The following is a 24215-nucleotide window of genomic DNA, read 5'->3' as shown; positions in this document are numbered from 1 at the left end:
CTCTAATTTTCCTTACAGAATCAAGAAGAGTGAAAAGGTGTTTGATTGGTTCACCGCGTCGTCTGAACCTAGTTGGCTACACTGCGAACGAATGTCGAGCAGACATGATAGAGACAGAAGAGCCACTGTAGATGATGAAGGTATTGCTAGTTGTGTGACAGAATATGTGAACGTTGACAGTACACCTCGGCAGTTTTCTCGATCTCAAGTCATACCAAGTGGTCAGTCACAATTATCTACTCAACCTCCGTTGTGTCCCCAAATTTCCCGCGACCTGAATAACAATTGCGGTGATGCTTGTTCAACTAAAAATATTGACTTCAAAAGTCATGGAGAGTCTGTAAGTGAAGATCTCTCGAAGTGTTTTATATTTTCAAACATGCCACAAGTTGGAAGCAAACAAATATTTGGAGAAAATTATAGGACTTCACATTCAGTTAAACGTCCTTCTGAATCAATCTGTTTGATTTCAAACTCTTCTGCGAAGCGAAATTGCTGTCCTGTTGGGCAAGATGAATGTGAAGAGCAATCTCATGAGCCCTCGACATCAAATAATCACTGTGACAGTCTAGGTTCTCGTGGTTTCGACTTATCGTCGGAAATCAGAATAGCAGCACGAAGATCAGAAAGTCACTCTTTACCCTTGGCTCACAATTTAACCTATGCACTCGGTGTAATAAACGAATTTCCAGATGGTGCACTAAAACTAAAAGAGAATAAATACCGGTCTGAACGTAAATCTCCTGTCTATTATGAAGCTCATTCATTGTCGATGGCCGAAATAGAACAAGCTAAAAAGTTAGGAAAGGACGAGAATCTTATCCCGTTTTTTTCGCCTCTCAGTAAATCTCGCGCTCCTTCTTCAGCTGTTTCCCCAGAGTCTTCTTATGGCAACTCTGTAGTTTCAAGTAAGCTTGTTCATATCAAAGACATCATTTAATTTGTTATTCTGTTCATCTTCATTTAATATGTTTTCAACATCTCTCCCAGCCTTCGATTATAACCTTAACTTGGCAGTCAAAAGCGCTTGGAGTTATCGAATCCTCACAAATATCCAAACTACTGTATATTGGTCAGACATTTAAAATATAGCTGAAAACCGATCATATAAATATTTATTGATTATTAGGTATCGTTCTTCGCTAGACTCAGGCATTTGAAATAATATCCACACTCGAAAATAAGTTTCAAATATGTACGTGATGACTAAAGATGTTTTCTGGTGCAATAGTAGGTCGGAAGGAAATTATGAGTGTACAAAGTAAGACGTGGGGTAAGTCTGTGTAACCTTTATCTGTTGGAGTGAGCCGTGTAGATGAATAAGGAATATCTGGTGGATAATTGCGTGATTCTCGTAACTAATGATTAGCGACGAGTGATATTGGTCAGAATCAGTTTAAAATTAGCAAGCGCACTCTTTGTTTTCCTTTGACGTGTCTTCTAAAATCATCGTGTATCTTTTATTACGTGGTATTCTACCACTGATACTGATACTATTTCTAGTACTCTGAAGTTTGTTTTGATAACTACATCTCGGTGCATCAGTATGGCGTGTCAACTCAAATCAATGCACATATGGGCCAAGTTCTACGTTGCTTGTGACTTTTATTGGGGTATTGACGATATCTGCTTCCTTATTCCGGATTTAGCTATTGATCCATCGTTAAAATACATACCTGGCATGTATTTAGCTATGTCGATTTGAGTGTCAATGATACCCTGGTTTTTACACCTGTAGTTTGCCACTTCATGTCTTATAATGAAATCTCGTAATATAAAGATAAGCAAATTCTTCAATTAACCATAAGTCTGTAATTGTTATGTATGGAATAGTGTTATCATCACTATTTGGATTACCAATAAAAAAGTTCCCAAAAGGATTACCAATTTCGATATCTCCTGCGGCAAAAATACTCCTTGATTTTACCGTGTTACCCCTGAGGCTTATATCGTGGTTCAAAACGTACTTAAACTACCTCTGGTTTCACTTAATTAAGTAGTTTTTAAAATGTAACTGATACTCACAATTCTCTCAAGGGTGTGGAACTAAGTCATCAAAAGTCATTTTTGATGCATATAATCTGAGAACGGGACGAGCACTCAGTGGCACGATGACCGATAAGCTAGTTATTTCGATGAGTCCCAGCCCCGCTAACTTGAGAGAAAAGTCCAAGTCCTGAAGAGGGAATATATATTCCACAAACAGCCAAAAACACAAGCAACGACGACCCTAGTCGGAAATATTATCATTTATATATCGATTTGTACACCCATTTTGATTAATAATTAGAATAAAATCACATATATGAAAAATACTCACAGTTATAACAGATCATATGCTGAGTATAGTTCATGTTAACTCAGTACAAGAATATCGTATATTGTACAGAATAAAATGTCATACGGGAAAACAAAGCAAATACTATACTGAGTAATCATCATATTGAATTAAAACGGAATTGGTGTTAAACAAAAATCACAATGAGTAAATCAATCTAATTTTGACTTTTCATCCTGTCATATCAGTTTTAAGTCACCATATCTTCCAAAATAAATGTGACTCGGCTGTTTATGCTAAATAAGGTGCAGTTGGTCTTAAATCTAAGTATTACATTAAGCTCAGTGTAACTGAGCTGAAGTATTTATTAATTACATATGGTAACCATTAATAGTCAACCCCTAGGTTCTTTCATTTGAGATGACTTCCATTGTTTAATTATTTTGTACAGTTGCTGGTTTGATCCTTAGTATATAGCCTTAATCAATAATTATTAGAGAAAGAACTGTAGGTGATGAATTCGCGTGTCGGAATGAATTAATAAATAACCTACTCTACATAACGTATTAACGGTAAAGAGAAACTATGGAAATTGACATGATTTCAGTAATAGTTCAGTTTTTGAGAAGTAGATTTACGATTTGGGACGTCACTCCAAGCTAGTAATTTTGCACCGATGAATAGTTTATGTCATTTTTTCAGGGTTTCAATTTTTTTGAGTTCTTGTATACTGCTCAAAGTTCAGGTATTTCGGTCAATGCAATGTTACTTATAAATTGAAACAACAACTAAAGTGTGTTCGCTACTTTTTATTATTTACAGTTTCAAAACGGAATAGCATTTTTATTGGTTCCGCTGCACAACGATCCCGTGATGTTAACAGGGACAGTTGTCTTATTCAGGAAGCTGTTGATAGCTCTGGTATTTATATACCCGGAGTAGATCTACTCATAGACGACTCTGAATGTGAGCCCATCGACCTTATATCTAGGTTCAGCAGAACTCCGATTTCTTCGCCCAAAATAGTAGACCCCGGTAGCACGATATCATGTGCTCTTGCTGGACCTCTCTCTTCGTCTCATATCTTCAACCAGCTAGATTCCAATCTTGCACAAAGGTATATCACTGATTTATTTTTTTATTTCCAAGGCTGATAAATTACCAACTTAATACTCCAATAAATAAATGAGCTTTCTTAACAAACAATAAATTTCACGACCACAAATACTCTGGGAAAAATGCTTTTTGGAAAATAAAATTGCACAAGATTGTTTTATCACAAAGTAGTAACTTTAATCGCCGTGCGTGGTAATTTATATGGCTTAGATGATTTTAGTTATATATGTAATTTCTTATATTATAAAAATTATAAGCAGAATTTTCTTCACCAAAAATGTTGACTCATTTTCCCATCGAGTTTTGTCTTAAATAGTGTCCAAAAGCTAGCTGACTCAGAGTACTAATGAAATTCACCAAACTTATAATGTTGTTGTGTTAAACTACTGGTTTAAATTAGTTGAGTTAGTTTATAGTTTCTAATGTGTAGTTCGTTTACAACATCTTCAAACCAAGTTGTTTACTTGTGATGACTTCTAACCAAATAAAATAGTCTGAGACTACATAAATATGTTTTCATTATACATCAAGACTTATCAACATTGTCTATCAAGTAATGCACATTTTAACAATGGTACTTTTGAAACCTAGGTTAATAATTTTTATCCACTACCATGAAATTTGTGTAGTCACTAGTATTATCTAATGCTAGCATTATGCTAGAGTAGACTTGTCCGTCCGTCTATATCTTAAAAATTGTATACTTTGGAGTAAATTTGTTGGAATTACCATGTTTTTAAATTACGTACTGTTAATGAGGTGCTTTCATAAAATTACAAGTGGCTTAGTGATGAGTCATGATTTATGTTAAATTCTGAGACATCTTAGTAGTGTCATGTTATCAATGAAGTAGATATTTCCCTACCAAATGACTAGCTGATTATCTTAATCAAAATTAGTTTTGGTTTTACCAATAAGTTCAACTGTCAAACAAACTTGTTCTTCTCGTAAATACATTGAGATTCTTGACGATTTTTTTCTCAAAAGCTGAAGCGTATTTTTTGGATGTTCATTTAAGGTCACTGACGGTCTTTATATAATTCTTTTATGTATCTGAATTTTCATGAAGATATTCAGAAATGCTATTGTGTAAATGCTTAAATCTACTATTAGGTATTCAACCGAAGCTTTCCTTTTTTATCTGGTTGTTCTTGATATTCAGTACTTCTTTTGTTTGCCTTAAAAAAGACGCACATCTTCGACTGCTACATCATCTCTGAGTGCTGTTTCTGCCGGAATGGAATTGAGTAAGGCTACGAAGGTAGGTGATTTCTAGAAGCTATTGTTTTTATTTAAACTTCATAGAATACCTTAGTTTTCAATAGTCATGAGCTGTGAATTCGAATATAATCAAAATTGGCATGACTTTTGTGGCAACACAAGTTTATCTGAGCATTACGAGCAATAACCTAGAGGATTCCCAATCTGTTTGCTACCAATTTCTTTAAAAACATTCTAGCGTTGGCTTTACCCAAAATCCCTTCAGTGGTTCAAGACAAACTACGTATAATTATGGTCAACTAAAAGTAAAGCCTAGAGGAACTTCTAGACAATCTTTTGATGAAACGTAACCTATCGTTATTTTTATCGCGCTTATTGTGACATGTTTCTTGCTAAGTGAGGTAATTTAGACCATCATAAAAGCGCTGTTGCATGAAAACATCCCAACCATATGTTCGGATTACTGATGTTTGGTTTGTCAGTTAATTTGTTTTCAAGACACGGGGTACAGAGATGATTAGGGGGATGTTCTGCACTTGCCGTATTTAAGGCCAGCATCATAAGAAAGTAATTAATTGTATAAACCGTGCTAAGTTTCTGGAAGATATTTTTCCATAGAAAATGCTTTGCAAAAGTTTTCAGTAAATCTTAAAGGATTTTTCGAATCATGTGTATTACTACATCAAAATATTCTGTATATAGCCAGCAAAATAAATATTACACTATTGAGTAGAATATTTATTAGCTACCCCAAGTTTTATTTGAAGTTTTTACTGCATATTATGTTCGAAGGCATTCTGTTTTTTGGATAACTCCAGGAGCGTTGCGCACAGTTAAGGCAACGTCGGCGAGCACAACCAACCGAAAGACAACCACTACCTGCTTTGCATCTGCACTTGTCAAAAGATGGTACAAGTCCCCTGCCTCCGGGGTGGCAAAGAGCACCAAATACTAAGCGTTCGACAGAAGGGCAAGATTCAGGGGATAGTTCTGGCACATATGCTTATTATTATTACCATGTCCGAACTCGTCAAACTAGGTGGGATCCACCTGTTTACCCGTGGGACGCCGATCCTACGGATACCCTTCTTGGTGAAACTGGAGAGGATGACCCAGAAGCTCCCTATAATTGGGGATGTGCGTCGCGATTCGCCGTCACACACGAAGAAATTGAAGCTGTAAGTCCTGCTATTATGCTTTTTGTGATTGTGTTACTGTGTATAGTTTTATTCATTCTGCAAATACTATTCAATGTAGTTCATAGCATTGAATTAAGTCTGTCGTACTTTATTCACCATTCTCCAACTACAACTCGGTAAACAAGTTCATTTTCTCGCCCTGGAGCACCTTCAAAATCGTATGACTTCGAATGTTGCTTCTAATGTCTAATGACCTTAACCTGAATTGTTCTTAATTTACATCCAAATTCTTTTTCCTCTTGTCCTTATTTCTATGGTGTTGAGAAGTAAAACGATAAACTGAAGTTTGTTCTATGTTAAAATGTCTGTCTATAATTCCCAAACTCATTCTTATCCACAAGTGGAATTCTTTAAAACCATATGTTCTGCTGTACAAAAACCGATAATTTCCAAACTGAACTTATGTTACAGATGTATAACCGCGTGCGTCAACGAATATTGGAACGTCAGTGCATTGATCTTCTGCATGAATTGGCAGGCAGACCAGATGCTCCTCAGGATGTAACTGAACAAGGCTTTGCCATGGAAGTCAGTCCTTTTATTTTTTCATGTGTTGCTTTTCTTGTGAATTAAACACTCCGAATGTTTAATCAGAGAAGTACGAGTAATTAAAATAAAGTGTTTCATCCATTTGGAGTAACATTTTAAGGAAGGTCAGGCTATGAAGACCGTATTACATGTATAAAAAGAATCCACTGACGTAGTGTACATGTGTAAAATAGCCTCATCATTACAAGCTAGATTCAAGAAACGTTGAATATATATGATAAATTTATCCAAACACCTAGATTACTATGGACTATAGCTTGTCATGCGAACTTGTGCTTAAACTGCATTTACATTTCATAAACTTTGTGGGGATTCTCGGAACTATCGGCTAAAAAATCTGTTTACCATCCACATATAGAATCGGGTGACCTATTTTGATAACTGGTATAATCGGATTTTTAAAAATACATTAAAGATGTTGCAACTGGCTAGATGAACAAACTACAATATTTTTATTTCAGTTATTCACTTTGGTTCACAATACGTTACGTGGCTTTCGTGATGCTCGTTGTAAACTTGGTCGTATTGTTAACGATGAAGATTTATACTACTTAACAAAAAAGGTAGTTTATTCACTTTTGCTGTATACGATTGCTCTTTACAAGAATTTAGTTTCATCCAAGTTCTTTTACATGGTCAATCGTTAAGGAACTACTTTTTTAGATTATCCATAGTTAGAATAAACGTGTAGAATCTTGTATTGAAATAAACCAAACTAGTGATCTTAGTATATTTTAACATTATGAAATTACTGCTGAACTTACTAAGTCATCCCCATTTTTCCAGCTTGCTCAGGCCGTAATCCTAAAAGAAATACAGAAGTTTCATCAAACCCAGGCAGCGAACACTTCTTTATTTTCAACTGTTCTTACTCCTGAACTGCCTTCGACAGTGCGATCAAGAGTTACTACTTATGTTAGGCGATACATGGAGTCTAAGGGAGCATTCTATCGTCGCCGAGTTCAGCTTATACCTGCAACGGGTATTTCTCGTCCGGAACAAACAGCTCATCTAAAACCAGACCCTGCTATCCTTAAGCCATCTGTCAACTGTAGTACGCGTTCTCGACCTGTAACACACCCTCAAAATCTCAGCACTGTGTCTCACCATACAAATTATGTAGACAATGCTTTTTCGCAATCTGCTACCCCGATTAATACTACTGCAGTTATTCCAACGCGCCGCTAACAGCTCAAACAAAAGTATTGCTTCCGTCAATAATATCTGTAACTGTATATTTTCAGAGGGTTTCTTTGTTCAAGTTGCTACTGTGGATTTCCTATCCATATGTTGTTTTATATTTAATTTCCCCGTCATAGCGGTGAAGTTTAAAACAGGTGTTATCACCGCATATGTTATCGTCCTGCCCTACATGAAAGTGGTTATGTCGGATACTCGACAATTACCTTGCTGTTTAAATATGGAAATTATTAATTTTCACTTAAGTCTTTTGTAAATAAACTTACAGACTGATTCCTTTGCAATGTTATTTGTCCCCAAGTCTATGCTTTTATTACTCATCAAGTATGTAATTTTCCTGTTTTCTAACTTTTGCATGTATTTAACGAGAAATGCAACGGCAGGTGTGATACATAGGTGTTAATATGAGATTTGCACTATTGATTTGTAATAAAATTGTAATGGGAATCTATGTTTTGTAAATTTTTTTCGGTTTCCGATATAATAATACAATTTTGGTTATGCTGAAAGTTTGCATTGTGATCGTTCAAAAAGTGTATTCGGTAGTGAAGTCACACAAAGATTAATTACAAAAATAGTGGAGACAGTCTACAATAAACGATAGTAACATTATTCATTAATTTACCGTAAAAAAGGCATACACAAAGTATAGGCAATGTACATAACACTAATAGTTGATTGTTCGAAAGCATTAGGATTTCAGTAGCAGATTATATTATTTCCATATCCATCTTAGTAAGTCCGGCATAAATTTCGCTTGGTAGTCTGTGCGGAATACGACCAACATATGCTATCAAAGCCTTCGCTCTGGCACGAATTTCAGAAGTAGCCATTTTTGAAGTGCTATCCATTCGTGTTCCATTGCTAAAAATGTTTCAAAAAGCCAGGTGGGTACGAACATTAATCATTTTAATCGAGCAAATAAAAAGTAGTTTCAACATCTATATGATTTATTATGGAACTGACCTTGTGACAGATGTAGCCCGACCACACTTCGCTGATAAGCAACGCATTAAAGCATATAATGCCCACGGGAGAGGACGGCGTACAAGATCTGGGAGTTGCGAGAATAGCGTCGCACAAAATTCTACATTGGAAGCTTGCGAATTAATTGGGAATAAACCCAACTGATCTATATGGTCAATAGCAGCTTGCCATCTTTCTGCATCAACTAAGTCGAAGAACGAGGCCAAATCGAGGAGATAAAATAATATTTTTATAGCCGAGGTAGATCCAGTCGCACTCGATTCTACGTCATTTTGGACGAGATAATCACTATCATCTGATGATAAGCCTAATCGGCGGACTTTGTGAGCAATCTGTTTAGCAAGAAGAAAGTTGAAAGGATTAGTTTTATTTTGTACTGTTTAGATCGTAAATAGGAATTGATACACTTAATTCAGCTCGAAAATTTTTCCTCCCTATCACCTTTAGGTTATACATTTCCATATTTTATACAAACTATTCACATGGGCATAGAGTATATTTTAAGCAATCTGGTATCTTCAACACTGTGCACATATCTAGAGTGATGTAAACTATTAACTTTGGATCAAAAAGCATGACTTTCGAGCATTCGGTGTTGGGTGTGTTCATTAAGACTTGTTAAATAAGTGAAATATATTTCCAGGCTCTTATGAGGCTTCATTATGAAAACAGTCATACACTTTGTTTACTGATTTTGTATTCTTTTAACCTGTAACTTTAATTGTAAGGCTAACTTTTTTCCTAGACAGATTGTAATAATGACTATTTTCCCCCCGTCGAGATCGAGTTCATGCACTAGGTATACCATACGATACGATGTCGAAAACACTAACTGTTGAAGATGAACAGATAATTACTCTTGAGTATTAAGTTTTGATGTGCACCAAAGGGGAGTTTGTGATGATAACGTATACTAATCAATAATAATTATTAAGAAGAATTAATGTATTTCTTCATCCCCAAACCTTCAAGCAATATGAACACTAAGGTTCATGATAGTGGACAAATCGTAGTAAAATAATTATCATAACAGATATACGGAATACGATGGTGAGAGTAAGCATACAAAAATGCAGAAAATAATGTTTGATGGAATTCTGTCTTACCTCTGTCGCAAGTCTCAGAAGTGAACTACGATCCAATTGTCCTCCGGACCGGGATTGCGTAATTGGTGTTGCTCCAAAATCAGATGTTACTATCACACTTGATAGTACAGTATTTATTAAAGTAACAGAAACTAAAATGTCAGGTTTAGGATCTCCACAGGAAGAAGCTAGTAAATATAAATGAATTGCTTCAACTACTTGACCAGTGGACTCAAAAACATCAGCAACAGTACGAATCAACTCTCGACGGGATTCTACAGACCTGCAAAAGCGGTCGATAGCACCAGGCTAAAAAAATCGATACTTGTAAGTAATTATGTGTTGAGGTAGGAAAGGCATATTAATTAAACGAAATGTCAGGAAATGGTTTGGAAGTATACATAAACGGAGACGGAGAAAAAGGCTTTCAGAACATGAACGATGTGGATATTCAGCAAGTCGGGTATTTTGCGTCTTGAACTAATATACTAGTACAACGTCGAATCTTACATAGGATAGTAACAAGTATCAACAAAGATATCGAAAGGAACCAATAGAAGGCACTTTAAAAGGGGGAATCTACAGATAAAATAAGCATTGTAAGACCGGGATAATGCTGATAGTGGAGGAAAATTAGATCTGCGGAGAAAGTTCATAAGAAACTAGCTTTTCTACTTAACCTGAAAGCAGTATCTGATTCTTAGTCAATATTAGTGTCTGGCTTCGAAAGAAGTTTTGGAAAGTTATACGTTTTAGTTAATCACATTATGTAAGGTGAAATCTGAAATTAGGTGGACTACTCAGGCAACTGCAGGACCCAATAGGTATATTGGGACGCGTAGATCTTTGAAAGATGATATAGAATTAGGTGTTATAATAAAAATGAAACAAAAATACTCACCAATCTTTACACTCCTATATTTATTGGGTCAATTGTATTTCAAACGTACAACTTTTGACGTCGAATACTTTAACATCCCCGATGAACAGTTAAATGTACTGATTTTACTTTTTATATGCATTATACATCCATGATATAAATTACAATTTCTTTTCAAGTTACACAAACATACTTGGACGTGCCAGGAAACACGTTTGTTATGACACTGTAAACTGATAAATGGTACTTTAAATATCCGTTAAGTAATGGCTCGGCCAAACAATTTAAAAAAGCGTTAAGAAATAGGTTGAAACCAAATTCGCACTATACTATTCGGCCCAGACGTCAATAGGTGAGATAATAAAAAAGCATGTCTTATGGTAAATACGACTGATGGTTGGGCGAAGAACGCGTGGGCAATTATGAGAATGTGAGTTTCGGAGCGCTACGCGAATTCAAGGTGACGACTCGAAGCTTTAATTTCCCCAACTGATTTTTGTCTCTTTTTGAAGATATATTGCATTTCCCAACAGTATTACAGCTTGCTACGGCCAGAGTACTATCACTGTCCAATAGAACATTTCAAAAAAGAGGTTATCTACGACGTGATCTAGTCTCAATAGCTTAGCAATCAAAGAGTGACAGGTTCTACAAAACACAATGAGGATCTTAGGTTTTGAAATAGATAAATTATAGTAACTTACTTTGCGAATATCGTTTTCACCAACACATCCCAATAGTAAATCTAACTGCAAACAGTAAAATGAAAGTAAACTGGTTATGACCATGTAATACAGGTGAATATCGTTAAGTGAACTTTCAAAAAGCATTCAATTTAGTAGTTTATAAACTACAGTACGAACTAATATGGTTTTAGATAGACTGAATTCATGATTATTCATAGAAGTTGAAAATCTGAAACAGTGCATTATTTCAGTGTAAAAAAGTGTTGAATACCTCCCAATTACGTTTTAGATTTATGAAGTCACAATCTGTATGTGTAATTTGAGTATCCTTCAAGAAATTCGATTTATCTTTTAAAAAAGAAAAATATTAGTAATAATACATAACGGTGTTCGTTGTGAATGTAAAGCTGACAAAGACACTAAGAATGATAAGTTTACAACGAAATAAGAAAGTTTAGAACATAGTGAACAATTGTTGGAACACAATGATGTGCTGGACTACATGTAATACCAATTGGTAATAAAAAGCTTAATTAAGGATTAAAAACTGTAGATAATTTTTATAGTGATTGTAACGTATGGATGTGGAGGAAAATCATTACATCAGCGAACAGAAAAACAATAACAATGAGGCATAACTGATAAAAAAAAAACATTTTTATTCAAGAAACAAACTTCTATATAACTGAATGTTATTTTGAAAGTGAGAAATTGTAACAGCATATGTCTGTATGATAGCAAATTGTGGCCATTGAACAAATGTTTTTCCTCACATCCAGAGAACCATACTTGAGGTTTCTACTTGCAACAAGTATTGGGGATATGATTTAATACACGTCGTCATGATTTAACGACCTGAGATAATTTTTAGCAATAGAAAAGTGAGTTGAAGCAGATGGATTTATTACACAAGTGTAACATGTAACCGACCAAATAAATTGCCTACAGAAATTCGTTAATTATTGCAAATGTAGCAGAATATTTCCACTTTGTATTACACGTATAGAAGAAACAGATCAACAGTCAGAAATACTGATACTTATGGTTTAGACAAGACAGATTATAGCCAGATAATTAAGTAATGAAACTTGATAGCTAGATATGCGTTCATGAACTCGTCTGTGAGTCACAGATGGTGTGAAAAGGATTTTAATATTACCCGCCTGCTCAGACCAATGTGAAGCGGAGTAAAACTTGGTTAGAGTGCTAGTGCTTAGACTACTAAGCCATTGCTCTGATAAGCTAGCGAATAAGTCTGAGGAAAGAACATGTATCTTTTAACCTGAAGCAATTTGTTAAAATGGACCTTGATAGGTTAAGAATCGTGATCCAACTATGAGTTTATGTAAGGAAGTATTGCACGATACACATCCTTGTAAACTATGTATGTTATGTTAGCGATAGGACTTATTTCAAAAAATAGTTTCAAAGAACCTACCTCCTTGTTTGCTAAAGCCAATTCACAAACACATTGGACGAACAAATTTTGACTTTTAGCAGTCGAATGTTCAAGAGACGTATTGTATAAAGCAATTGGAATAGTTTCATCAGAATCCTCTTCAGGTGATTTTTCAGTAGTAATTGGGATGTCAGAAAGCATGTAATAATACATCAGGGCTTTTTCTGGATCGGTGAATTCAAATTTCCGCGTATACAACATAATTAAACGAGCCAAATTAAGCCTGCGAAACCCTGTAGGATCGTAATCATTACGAACCACTGGGTATAATAAAAAAGTATAAATTGAAAACTAATTGCTTATTGAGCTGAAAGATGAAAATTCTTGATATAATGCCTTCCTTATAAGTAAAAACAGTTAAAGTAGAAATAATGTTAGGGCACATTAATCAACAATTCAGTTTGTAAAAACTAATTTTAGAGCAAATTAAAAGCTCGTAAAAACTAACTATGGTGTAGAAAAATTGACTTAAACTATATTCGTACTAGGCGGTTTACTATCATTATACTACACTAACAACCCCACATTATAGAGATCAGTGTATAAGCCTATTAGATGGCAAATTCAAATAAAAACTAATTCACATTGTCCATAGGGAAAAGTTCGGGAAATTATCTTTATGAAGACTTTATGTTAAGATGTATTTGAAAGCCACACTTTCCACTTTATTTGTTTTAACAAACATGGTTTGATTGAGAGCTGTGAATGGTTTTAGGAGAATATACTTTAAGACCTGATTCAAAATTGGCTCGATTATCACAATAAACTAAATCGATCAGGATAGTATAGTATATAGTTTGTGATAGAAAAATAAACAAAGAAATCAATGCGACTTACCAAGTGGCGAGTGGAGCCAGTTAGGAAGTAAAAGCATATGTAAGTCTCTTAGAACTAAAGCGATATGAACAGCATGGCATCGTAGTTGTTCAAACCGAGCGAGAAATCCAATAGCAGCTTCATACTGTTGAGTAAGACAAAGAATTTTAAAAAACACCAGTGGTTGAGACCATGCGTCAAAATGCACCTCACCTAGAAAAAAAGTAAATGGGAACTTTTTGAGACTATAAAAACGAACTTTGGAAGACGACTTTCATAGAATGAAAGCTCTGAAGAACAACATGTGATATAGTGCAGGAGAACTAGACTAATCTTAGTTTATTCAAGATACAGAGCAAGTGAAAATTCTTGAGGCCTTGAATTTCATTTACTCAGTACTTTTGCAAACAATACTGTAACTGACAGTTCAAAGCTAATAAAGTACAAGTTTATTTCTTACACAAGCAACCCACAGTTAATTCTTCCAGCTACACACTATACAAGACGGGAAGCCTTGCAAATTAAATAACATGCTATTATAAATGTGGACTTTTCCATATTAGCTTCTTATGAAATAACTCAAAAATATTTGATCGGTCAGATTGAAAGAGTAGGAGAATCTCAAAATATTAGTGAAAGAAGGCCTCTTTGATAAATGTATTTGTAGTATGTACATCAAAACACAAGTTTAAGATAAAACAAAACACTGAACTCGTTACAGGGCATTGTACAAAAAGTATAACTTTATTGTACCACAACTAATTGTGATCAGATTAATTATTATGATTTAAGATGGAACAGACGGGTAAAAAGTTATTTAACCCTAAAAACAAAGAAGTGATGTGTACATATATTCTAGAAATTTGCTAGACAGATAGAAGCGTTGACAAATAATTGCTGCAAGCATATGTATCAATGAAGAAAGGAGTCATTATACACTAAACGTAAGTCATGGGGTGACTTCTCAAACAAGCTTCGGATTAATTAAACCTAATCTATTATAAGAATGCAGCAATCATATACAATATAACAATACAATAGTTAACAAAATTATTCATACCATAGGTTTCGTACAGTAGAGTTTGCAATTGACCTAAAGTAAAAGTATCATCCATACTAATTTTTGATGTAACCACCGACTCTGAGGGCTCTTGAGCAATAACTTGAGATATCTTTATCCATAAAAAGTCATCTATATTTGAAATAATGTCCGAATGATTTTCAGTAAGGTCACATTGGCCAAGAATGGAATATGTTAGTCTGAAATACAAAACTTGTGGTGAAAACAAGCAACTGAACATCTATGATTGCAGGAGCGAAATAGGAAAAGCAGCGAAAAATACATAAAAATACTATTGTCTTACATTCTAGAATAACTTGTTCAAACTTCCTTAAGTACTGGTTTGTCCCACTATATACGTTCGAGGAGAGTTGTCATTATAATATAAAAGTAAATCTAACGCCAAGACAATTAGGTGTTATTACAATTCAGTTAATAGGCCCAGTTTGCTTTCAATGTAATATATATATATATATATATATATATATATATATATATATATATATATGCCCAAAACTTAATTAATTACTTAACTTTATCTTAGATAGAGGAGCCTATGGTTGATTCTCGACGTGATGAGTAATTTTGTAATTTAAATGGTTGAATACAATATTGTCTTGAACGAATATTTGTTTCTCATGAAATATGACTTAATATATATTACTATATGGACGTTAAAAAATTGAGCAAATATTACAGTAATAATAGAAAATAAGATTAATCAGTTATTTTCCCGATTAAACATGGAAGCATTATTAACTTAGAAAGGAACTTGAGAAACGCTTCAAACAGTGATCAGACTAAATGTCACGATCCAACTTTTCTTTACTCCATACAAAATAGAAATCTTCCAAGGAAGATTTTGTGGTAGATGCAAAGGAAGATTAATTTAAACGAACAATGTTAGCTGATGTGCAAGTCTATTTACGATGACCTTGAAAGTTAAGTGGTTAATCAACGTGTTAAAAGAACAAAGGAGACAGAGTATTTGACTGTGGTAAAGATGACTAACCGTTTATATGGATCACGAGTAGACTTGATCACTTGTTTGCATGTCTGACGAAATCTTGCTTGGTTGGGAGTTCTGAGACGACGACTATGATTTACATAATCCTCTAGCACTGTTACAAAGTTTCCTAAGTTGTTTCTGAGAATAGTATGGAGAAGAAAGAAATATTTTATGATTACCAATATGAATATTAAAAACGGCGTCATAACATATTTAGTTTCTTAGTTTTCATTTTCTAAAGAAACTAGGACTCATGACCTGGTAACTTGCGAGTAACCCAATACACCATGAATCCCATTTGAGTCATATATATATATATATATATATATATATATATATATATATGTATATATATATATATACTTTTTGATGTAACGAAAGCAATAAATCACTTCAAGTATCTTATTAATATGCTAATAAGTAATGCAGGTCATATTAATCTGTAATAAGTAACTTACAAGGCATCACGTGCAACTTCCAAAGTAACCTGAGTATCTCCCGTGCGAAGGCAGTAAAAAATCATTGGCCACACAGGAACACCATCTACAAGACCATCCTGAAAGAAGAAGAGGAACTAGAAGAATTATTTCATCGATATAACTTGGAGATTGTGAGCTAGTTGATGACCCTTGAACGTGCTTATTAGCTTGTCAATATTAGCTTTATCTGCTCGAAGTTTAAACTGAGAATCTACCACTTAAACATAGAAAAACCCCGTTAACATAAGCTTTTAGATCAAATTTTCAATGATCATTATTAGTTTAACCTAAAGTTTGCCAAGTGAGAACCAGCTTCTGAATGGTTCATGTTTGAGAGAGTCCTAAGGCAATTAACTTAGAAGTTTGACTTTTGCGTCAAAATTAGGCCAATTAAGTCAAATGGTGGGCTTATTTAATTAAATCGACAATCAAACCAAATTTTTTATTGAGTCAGATGACATTTAACTTTAATGTGTCATGGACAACAAACCATTAAACAATTAAACAGATAAACTACAAAGTGCATTGAAATACTGACATACATCAAATTCCCAACCGTTTTGTTCAGATAATTGATAGAGGTTGCTCAGAGATGAAACATCTGCTACGTTGTCAGAGGGTAGACGAAGACTTAGATATGCACGCACTAATGATCGGGTCCCTGGACGCCCACCAAGTCGAGCTAATCGAGGCTGGTTGGCAACCGTTATTTTTAAAAACTCTAGAAACTCAGACTCCAAATGTTGTAAAGAACACAGTGATAAAGTATTTTGTACAGATATAGACGCCCGAACTTCCAGTGGATGGTTATATAATAACATACTACCATGCTCATTACGCATATGATAAGAAATTGTCCTCATGAAGGTCCACATCTCCATGATATCGGAATGAGAATTTTTCAGCTGCGTTTTTAACTGCTTTTCGTGGGAAACGGAATCTTGAGCTCGTGACATATAGGTTAGTAAGTCACGAGGAACTCTATTTTGAATAGGTGTGAAATCGGTAGATGTGAGACGCATTGTAAGGTAGTAATCCAACTGTAAGGTAATGGAAAAATACCAATATATTTATCATTACCCAAAGATTCTATGTAAAAGTAGTGGAAAATAAATAAATAACACATAAACTGGCAGAATTTCATAGGAACATTGCATGTTATTTAAATGCGGGTAAATTGAGAGTAACGCTCACTCACATGATCCAAAAATAAACACTCCTTCCTGAGTACTAATGTCTCCCCTATTTATACCGTTTATCTATCACCAATACCGCTTGCAGTTTCTTCAAACAATCCTTACTTTGCGAAAACTACCAACGAGTTTAGCCTTTGCAATAGCATTTCTTATCTCTGAAACTACGCTGCTAACGTTCAATTCGTACAAGACTCACTAACTAAAATGCTGGTATCTTTGATCATGCTATGTTATAATTGCATTGCTAATAAACAACCCAGCTACTCCTATTGCTTAGTATTCTTATACGATGACACTCGACATGACCCCAAATCAGAACACGTTGAACAGGAACGAAATTGTATTCAAAAATAACAATGGTAAGTGAACAGCAATCACTGGTTTGAATAACGTTCATATATTTATAGTATATACAAAAGAAGCTTCTAGATTTTTCTCCAATAATTTGCCAGGGCTGATTGGTTTAGAATTAGCCAATCAGCGGCAGCAACACCATCATGCATGAAACATGCTATAATCCAATTTATGTCCCGCTAACATGCTGCATCCTTAAGAGTCATATAAGACCTGTGATTATTTACTTGGTTACGGTTGACCAATAAGGTGGACTGGCGCAGTTAATGCTACTAATGTTCTGAGGTCTGACAACTTTCAGCTGTAGGAATAGCAAGGAGTTCTACAGTCGAATGCATATAATTTCACTGAATCTTAGCAGTCGCCTATGCTTTCTCCTAATAAACGGTTCTAAAATATGTGAAAAAGGTGGTACACTACAGCATACGTCCTTACTGGATACAATTCGGACAAATCTCAGTCCTCATTTGTTTCTAAGGCATCCCATGAACAAAAATAGCCATTTTAATTAACACTAAGTTATGAAATAATTAGAAAATACCTACATAACCGAGTAATTATAAAAAACAAACCATAATAATTATTCCATTACTTTGAGGATATCGGTGCGACACAACTAGAAAGTCAGTGACTAAAGTGGTTATAATGAACACATTTACCTTGCCATTATTGACCAGTAGATCTTTGATACGCGTTTTGCCTCAAAAATGAGTGAATCCTAGTTTGAAAAAATTTGTTAACCCAGCTTCAATATAAAAAGATTGGATCTGGTTATCAAGAACCCGGTTTATAATGGGTTCGTACTGAACTGCATATGCACTTTAGAAGCTCAATATTAATAAAATTAGAATCAAAATTCTGAGGATCGTCTAACAATACCTACGTAGTCTACTTAAAGCTGTCAGATGTAGAAACACATGGAAATAGGGCAGTAAGGCAACAAAATTTGAATAAAAATAGTCTATACAAACCCACTTGGTTTGCGTAAAGCAGTTCATCCCGAGTTAACTGCATAGTTTGCATTCCGCTCCCCGATTCGGAGTGACTATAACTTTCTAAATCAGGTACGGAGGTGAGTTCTGTATCCAGAGGCCCATTTGAACCCGATAGACCACTTAACACTCCAGCAGCTTCTTGTTCCCACCAAGTTTGTAAATAAGCATCACAGCGCTCCTCAACTTCTTTAAACATCTGAAATAAAGAGTTGTATCATCAACGCATAACCATTAAATGATTTCTAAAACTGCCCATACGCCATAAAAAAGCAAAAAATCTTCGTACATAATATTACAAAGTTTACTTTTTTATTTGAATAGAAGTATTGGTACGAAGGGGCACCAAAATATATATACACTATGTAATAAGACAGAGAAAAGAAGGTATGACGTCTAAAAATTAAATGGGAGTTTAATAATCATGATAATAATAATAATCATTATTATTATGGGAGCAATTTAGTAACGAAATATACGATCAGAAAGAATTCTTACAGTTAGATAGCTTCTCAGTTAAGTGAAGAGAGTAAAAAACCAAAGCAGGACCTTCGCTGTGTTGCACTATCTCCAAGACCCTAAACAGGGAGTCACGAAGAACCAACATGCCAGTCCTGTACAGCTTTCTTTTATACCAGGACACCATGACATACACTGGCCACCTCTCCGCCTTTTTCAACCAGTCCTAGTGTTGACAAATAATTCACGATGTGAAGTTCTCTTGGACGACATTCGTAGTACGTATCCAAGCCACCGAAGCCTGTGTTTCTAAATGCTAATACCAACTAACATGAAGTTGTCACTGGATGTCAACAATCCTTCTGAAACAGAGATAATCAAACACAGAGAGTCGTCTAACATCCTCAACTCAGAGAGGCTATGTTTCACAAGCATAGAGCGAAATCTCTCTCACCGTCGCGTTGTAGATCCGACCTTTCACAGCCAGACTAACATCACGAAGGCTCCAAAGATGGCTCAGATTGGCGTAAGCTGCTCTGGCTTTAACTATATATGACTTAAACTCATTACTCACGCCACCACCAGCACTTACACAACTATCCGGATGCACGAACTTCTCAACTACTTCTATCTGCTCACTACCAAGAGTGGGTGTAGGCATTGACTCCTGTTAGTCTTGTTAGGGTAATTTGCACTTAGAATGTGGAAATCAAATGCCATAACTACGGGCACTGATTGCCAACTGACTAAGTGCAGACTGGATAGCTTGGGTATCATTGCACAGTAAGACAATATCATCAGGATACTCAAGGTCGGAAAGTCTTTCTACAAGCAACAGATCCACGCCACCATTACCTACATCCATCAGAGCTGTTTCCAGAACGTCATTGATCGCAAAGTTGAAGAGGAATGGTGAAATTCTACGACCCTGTTTAACCCCACTAATTGAATGTATAGAGGTGGTTGTATGTCTTCACTCTGTCGGATGTGTTAACATATAGGGCCTTCGATATTTATTTAATTATTTATTTAATCACATATATATTGGTACAAAGGGCACCGGATACATATGCGCCACACAAATTAATGAGAATGGGAGGAGAAGGAAGATGTGTATATATAAAAGAAGGGAAAAAAGAGAAGAGTAATTATGGGGGGAACTGAAATGTACAACCAGAAGAGCTCTCTCAGTTAAGAAAGTTATAGCCACTCTTTATGAAGAGAGTAAAAGAAGGTTACAGCAAGATCGCCACTGGCTTCTATTATGAGCCATATCTGATAACGTCTCTAGCCACTGTGTTGCACCATCTCTCGGACCCCAGTCAGGGAGTTGTGAAGGACCAACAGAAGCTAGCCCTTTGCAGCTTTCTCCCATACCACGACACCATGTCATACACTGACCTCCTCTCCTCTTTTTCCAACCAGTCCCAGAGTCGGCAAATAATGCGCGACGTGGAATTCTCTGAGGACGACATTCGTAAAACATGTCCAAGCCACCGAAGTCGGTGTTTCAAGATGGTGACACCAATTGAATTATTGTCTCTGCACCCGAGCACACGATGCCGAACCTCTGCATTACTAACATGGTGTTGCCACTGAATGTCAGCAATCCTTCGGAGACAACGATGATCGAACACAGAGAGACGTCTAACATCCTCAACTCGGAGAGGCCAGGTTTCACAAACATAGAGCGAAATCTCTCTCACCTTCGCGTTGTAGATCCGACCTTTTACAGCCAGACTAACATCATGAAGGCGCCAAAGATGGCCCAGATTGGCATAAGCCGCTCTGGCTTTCATTATATGTGCATCAATCTCATCACTCACGCCACCACCAGCACTTATGTAGCTACCCAGATACACGAACTTCTCAACTACTTCAATCTGCTCACCATCCAGGGTGAGTACAGGATTAGAATCCTGCCAGTCTTGTAGGAGTACTTTGCACTTGGAGGGTGCAAAGCACATGCCGTACCTGAGGACACTGATTGCCAACCGATTAAGTGCGAATTGCATGCCTTGGGCATTATCGCACAGTAAGACAATATCATCCGCATACTCGAGGTCGAGAAGTCGTTCTCCAGGCAGCAAATCCACACCACCATTACTTACATCCATCAGAGCTGTTTCCAGGATGTCGTCGATGGCAAAGTTGAAGAGGAATGGTGAGATTGGGCAACCCTGCCTAACCCCACTGCTGGAATGGAACGAGGGAGAAAGGTGGTTGTATGCCCTCACTCAGCCTGAGGTGTTCGTATACAGAGCCTTTAAGATGTTAATGAACTTTTCAGGCACACCCTTCTTCAATAGACAATCCCAGAGAACAGTCCTGTCCAACGAATCGAAGGCAGCCCTGATATCAAGAAACATTACGATTGTCGGCCTGCGATAAGTATGACGGTGTTCTAACATTTGGCGGAGGGTGAAGATGTGATCAATGCATCCTCGACCAGAACGAAAACCAGCCTGCTCCTCGTGAGTCAATCGATATGTTAATAAACTTCTCAGGCACATCCTGCTTCAACAGACAATCCTAGAGGACACTCCTGTTCAATGAATCAAAGGCGGTCCTGATTCTAAGAAAAACAACGATTGTTTGCCTGCAATAAGTATGGGGGTATTCTAATATTTGGAGGAGGGTGAAGATATGATCAAAACACCCCGGAACAGAACGAAAACCAGCCTGCTCCTCGCAAGTCAACCTTCCAGGGTTTTGAACAATCTGAGAAGTATGACGCAAGCCAAAAGTTTGGACGCGATCGAAAAACACTTTGTAATTACTAGATATTTGTAAGCAAGTCAGTCAGTTCCATAACCAGGCCACCACTGTCTTTAAAAAGGATCGAGGTTGTCATCTGACCCTGAATATTCGTGGGGCGGCAGACGGAGTGAACGAGTGATAATTCACTAGTCTTGAATACAGGTCCGGGATACACTATAAACAACGATGTTAAGTCTACCTAAAGACATAGCCAACTGTATCTGTTATTTGATCAGCATTTGTGTGCTAACATTAAAGAAAACCTGTTTGAATGACACACGTGGTTTCAGCAAGTCTGGTAGCATTCAACTTTCGACCAATTAGTCAGTGACTTGCAGTCGTTGAGACAGGACAGAATCTTCACCATGTGCGAGTTGCTGTATGAGTTTAAAACAAGAGAATACAAAAAATGGGAATAAAAGGGAATAGACGAGTGACGAAATGTAAAATAAAAACGAACATTAACAAATGGGTGTTAGGATAATTTTTTATGGTTGTAACCATCCCTTGGTTTGTATATAGGCTAGGATATTGTCCGGGTACCCAAACAGAAGCGATCGGTTTCCTTAGCGGACTACTCACCGAGCCTTTGATCAAGAGATTTAGTTCACAAGACGGTGAAGGGATGTTAGAAAAAAACGAGGTCGCTTGGTTAAATAACAACCAACCCAAGGAACCACTCTAATATTGGGTGTTTACAAATTAACATGTACAGATACATCTCGAACGTAAGAGTGGGGTATACAGCCTGTATTATTACCCAACTCACACCTTCATGGCAGATTTCCCGTACTTTTTATAATAGTTTCTTGATTTGATCAACAATAAAGATCTGAATCTTACCATATATCGTAGGTAATAATGATTTCCGGAGATTTTAAGGTGGAGATCCATGGTCACGTTAGATCCCATTGTCCAGTTTTTTCCCATCTTATTAATCGAACTGACAGAAAATAAATTCGTATGGAGCATTTTTAATCCTAGACATGATTTTGACGAACCATTATCCATTGATTTAGACTAAATATAGATGGTATTCTTCAAAGATAAGGATCGGAGGTTAGTAACCTATGTCAGTTCTTGAGATTTGTAACTCTGTGAAGACATGGGACGATCTTAATAGGTTAGCATGCGTTTGGACACATTTCACAAGATTCATGCCTTACTTTGACCTCCTGGACTTGTTATACCACGGGAAAACTGTAGAAACTAAGATAACTGCAACAATAGGGTGTTTGTTACCAATATGTAATGGTGAACCTTATCCGCTAGACAGGAAATCAAAATGTGACTAATATTCGGGAACGAGTAAGTCCAACCATTTACACAGATCTTAACCAGAAAACTATGAATGCACGAAATTTTACAAAAGAGCACCTTATTGAAAGCTGTAACACGAACAGTTTGTGAGAGCTATGAATCTATAACTAGCAAACTGTGGTCTGAAAACACTACTGGTCATCTGGTACTGGCACACACTAAGTAACTAAAACAATATATCATAGCAATGAAAGCCAATTAGTATAACCTACCGACTTTCGGGTCATAAGGACTGCGGTTAGTAATGCATTATCTCTCTCTGATCTCAGGAATGACTGGATATCAGTTTTGGGTACGACGGGACTGATGTCGTATACATCGGCTGGAACCAAATTCTCTAACTTCGCAGTCAGATTTTGAGGCAGCTCGTAGCTCATTTTCGGCCCCAAAAGGCGAGCAGCTTTAACATCACTGTTAGATCCTCTGGACAAATAAAGTTTTTCCCCTAAGTGACGCAGTTGGTCCAAGCTTCTAGTGATATGTGGCAGATCATTATCTTCTTGTACATCCATAAGTAACTTCTCGGAATCTTGAACTAGATCGTCCAGAGTAAGATCCATCTTGAAAATAACTCAACCGCTCAGAATTTCGAAAGAACTTAGGCTCGTGTATCAAGATTACGCGCGATGACCTTGAAAATAAAACCGCCCTCTACCAGATTTCAGATTTGTGTTGTAAGGACAAAAGGCCTACGACCTATGTTATTTCTTTTCTATTATTATTCTTTGAGTTTCTTATTTTCTCCTGAATGATTCAATTGAAGCTGCGGACACTACTGCTCCAGGTAACAGGTTCCCAGAATTGATGACTTGTTGTGAAAACCTGTATGCCATGTGTATTTTGTTTGTTCTTGGCTTTTCTACTCACCTGGTATGTCCTCTGAGGTGTCCCGATCTAGTGCAAAGAAAACGAGGGGATATACATTGTATCCAAAATCATTTCTTAGTATTCTATACATAAAAACCAGATCTCCTCTTAATCTAGGGTCGGACAGAGCAAAGAGGTTTAACTTTTCAAGTCGCTCTTTGTATGGTTCAAATGGTTCAAATGGTTGTGGACGGAATAGAAGAAGCTTTCGCTTAACGGGCCTCCGTGTCTAGTATCAGTGGA

At 36.3% G+C, this 24215-nt stretch overlaps 2 protein-coding genes across 2 annotated transcripts; one reads left to right on the top strand and one right to left on the bottom strand.

Moving 5' to 3' along the window:
* Positions 1-91: 91 nt before the first annotated feature.
* Smp_103090 (hypothetical protein) lies at positions 92-8069 on the top strand (the record flags this gene model as incomplete). Its single annotated transcript, XM_018789181.1, has 7 exons — positions 92-908; positions 3101-3395; positions 4583-4655; positions 5434-5793; positions 6226-6342; positions 6825-6926; positions 7150-8069. The coding sequence occupies 7 exons, from the start codon at positions 92-94 to the stop codon at positions 7549-7551; spliced, it is 2166 nt and encodes a 721-aa protein (XP_018654650.1). The 3' UTR covers positions 7552-8069.
* A 204-nt stretch (positions 8070-8273) lies between these two features.
* Smp_103100 (putative nuclear pore complex protein nup93 (nucleoporin nup93) (dead eye protein)) lies at positions 8274-23665 on the bottom strand (the record flags this gene model as incomplete). The annotated part of the gene is made up of 12 exons (XM_018789180.1): positions 8274-8427; positions 8530-8882; positions 9657-9944; positions 11220-11264; positions 12640-12920; positions 13498-13689; positions 14537-14736; positions 15549-15683; positions 16004-16101; positions 16567-17064; positions 18550-18765; positions 23318-23665. 12 exons carry the CDS (start codon positions 23663-23665, stop codon positions 8274-8276), a joined length of 2808 nt encoding a protein of 935 aa, XP_018654649.1.
* Positions 23666-24215: the final 550 nt, after the last annotated feature.

Source organism: Schistosoma mansoni, chromosome W (genome assembly GCF_000237925.1).
Source record: "Schistosoma mansoni strain Puerto Rico chromosome W, complete genome".
NCBI lineage: Eukaryota > Metazoa > Platyhelminthes > Trematoda > Strigeidida > Schistosomatidae > Schistosoma > Schistosoma mansoni.
Note: the sequence above shows the minus strand (reverse complement) of the source record. Positions and strands in the feature narration are given on the sequence as shown.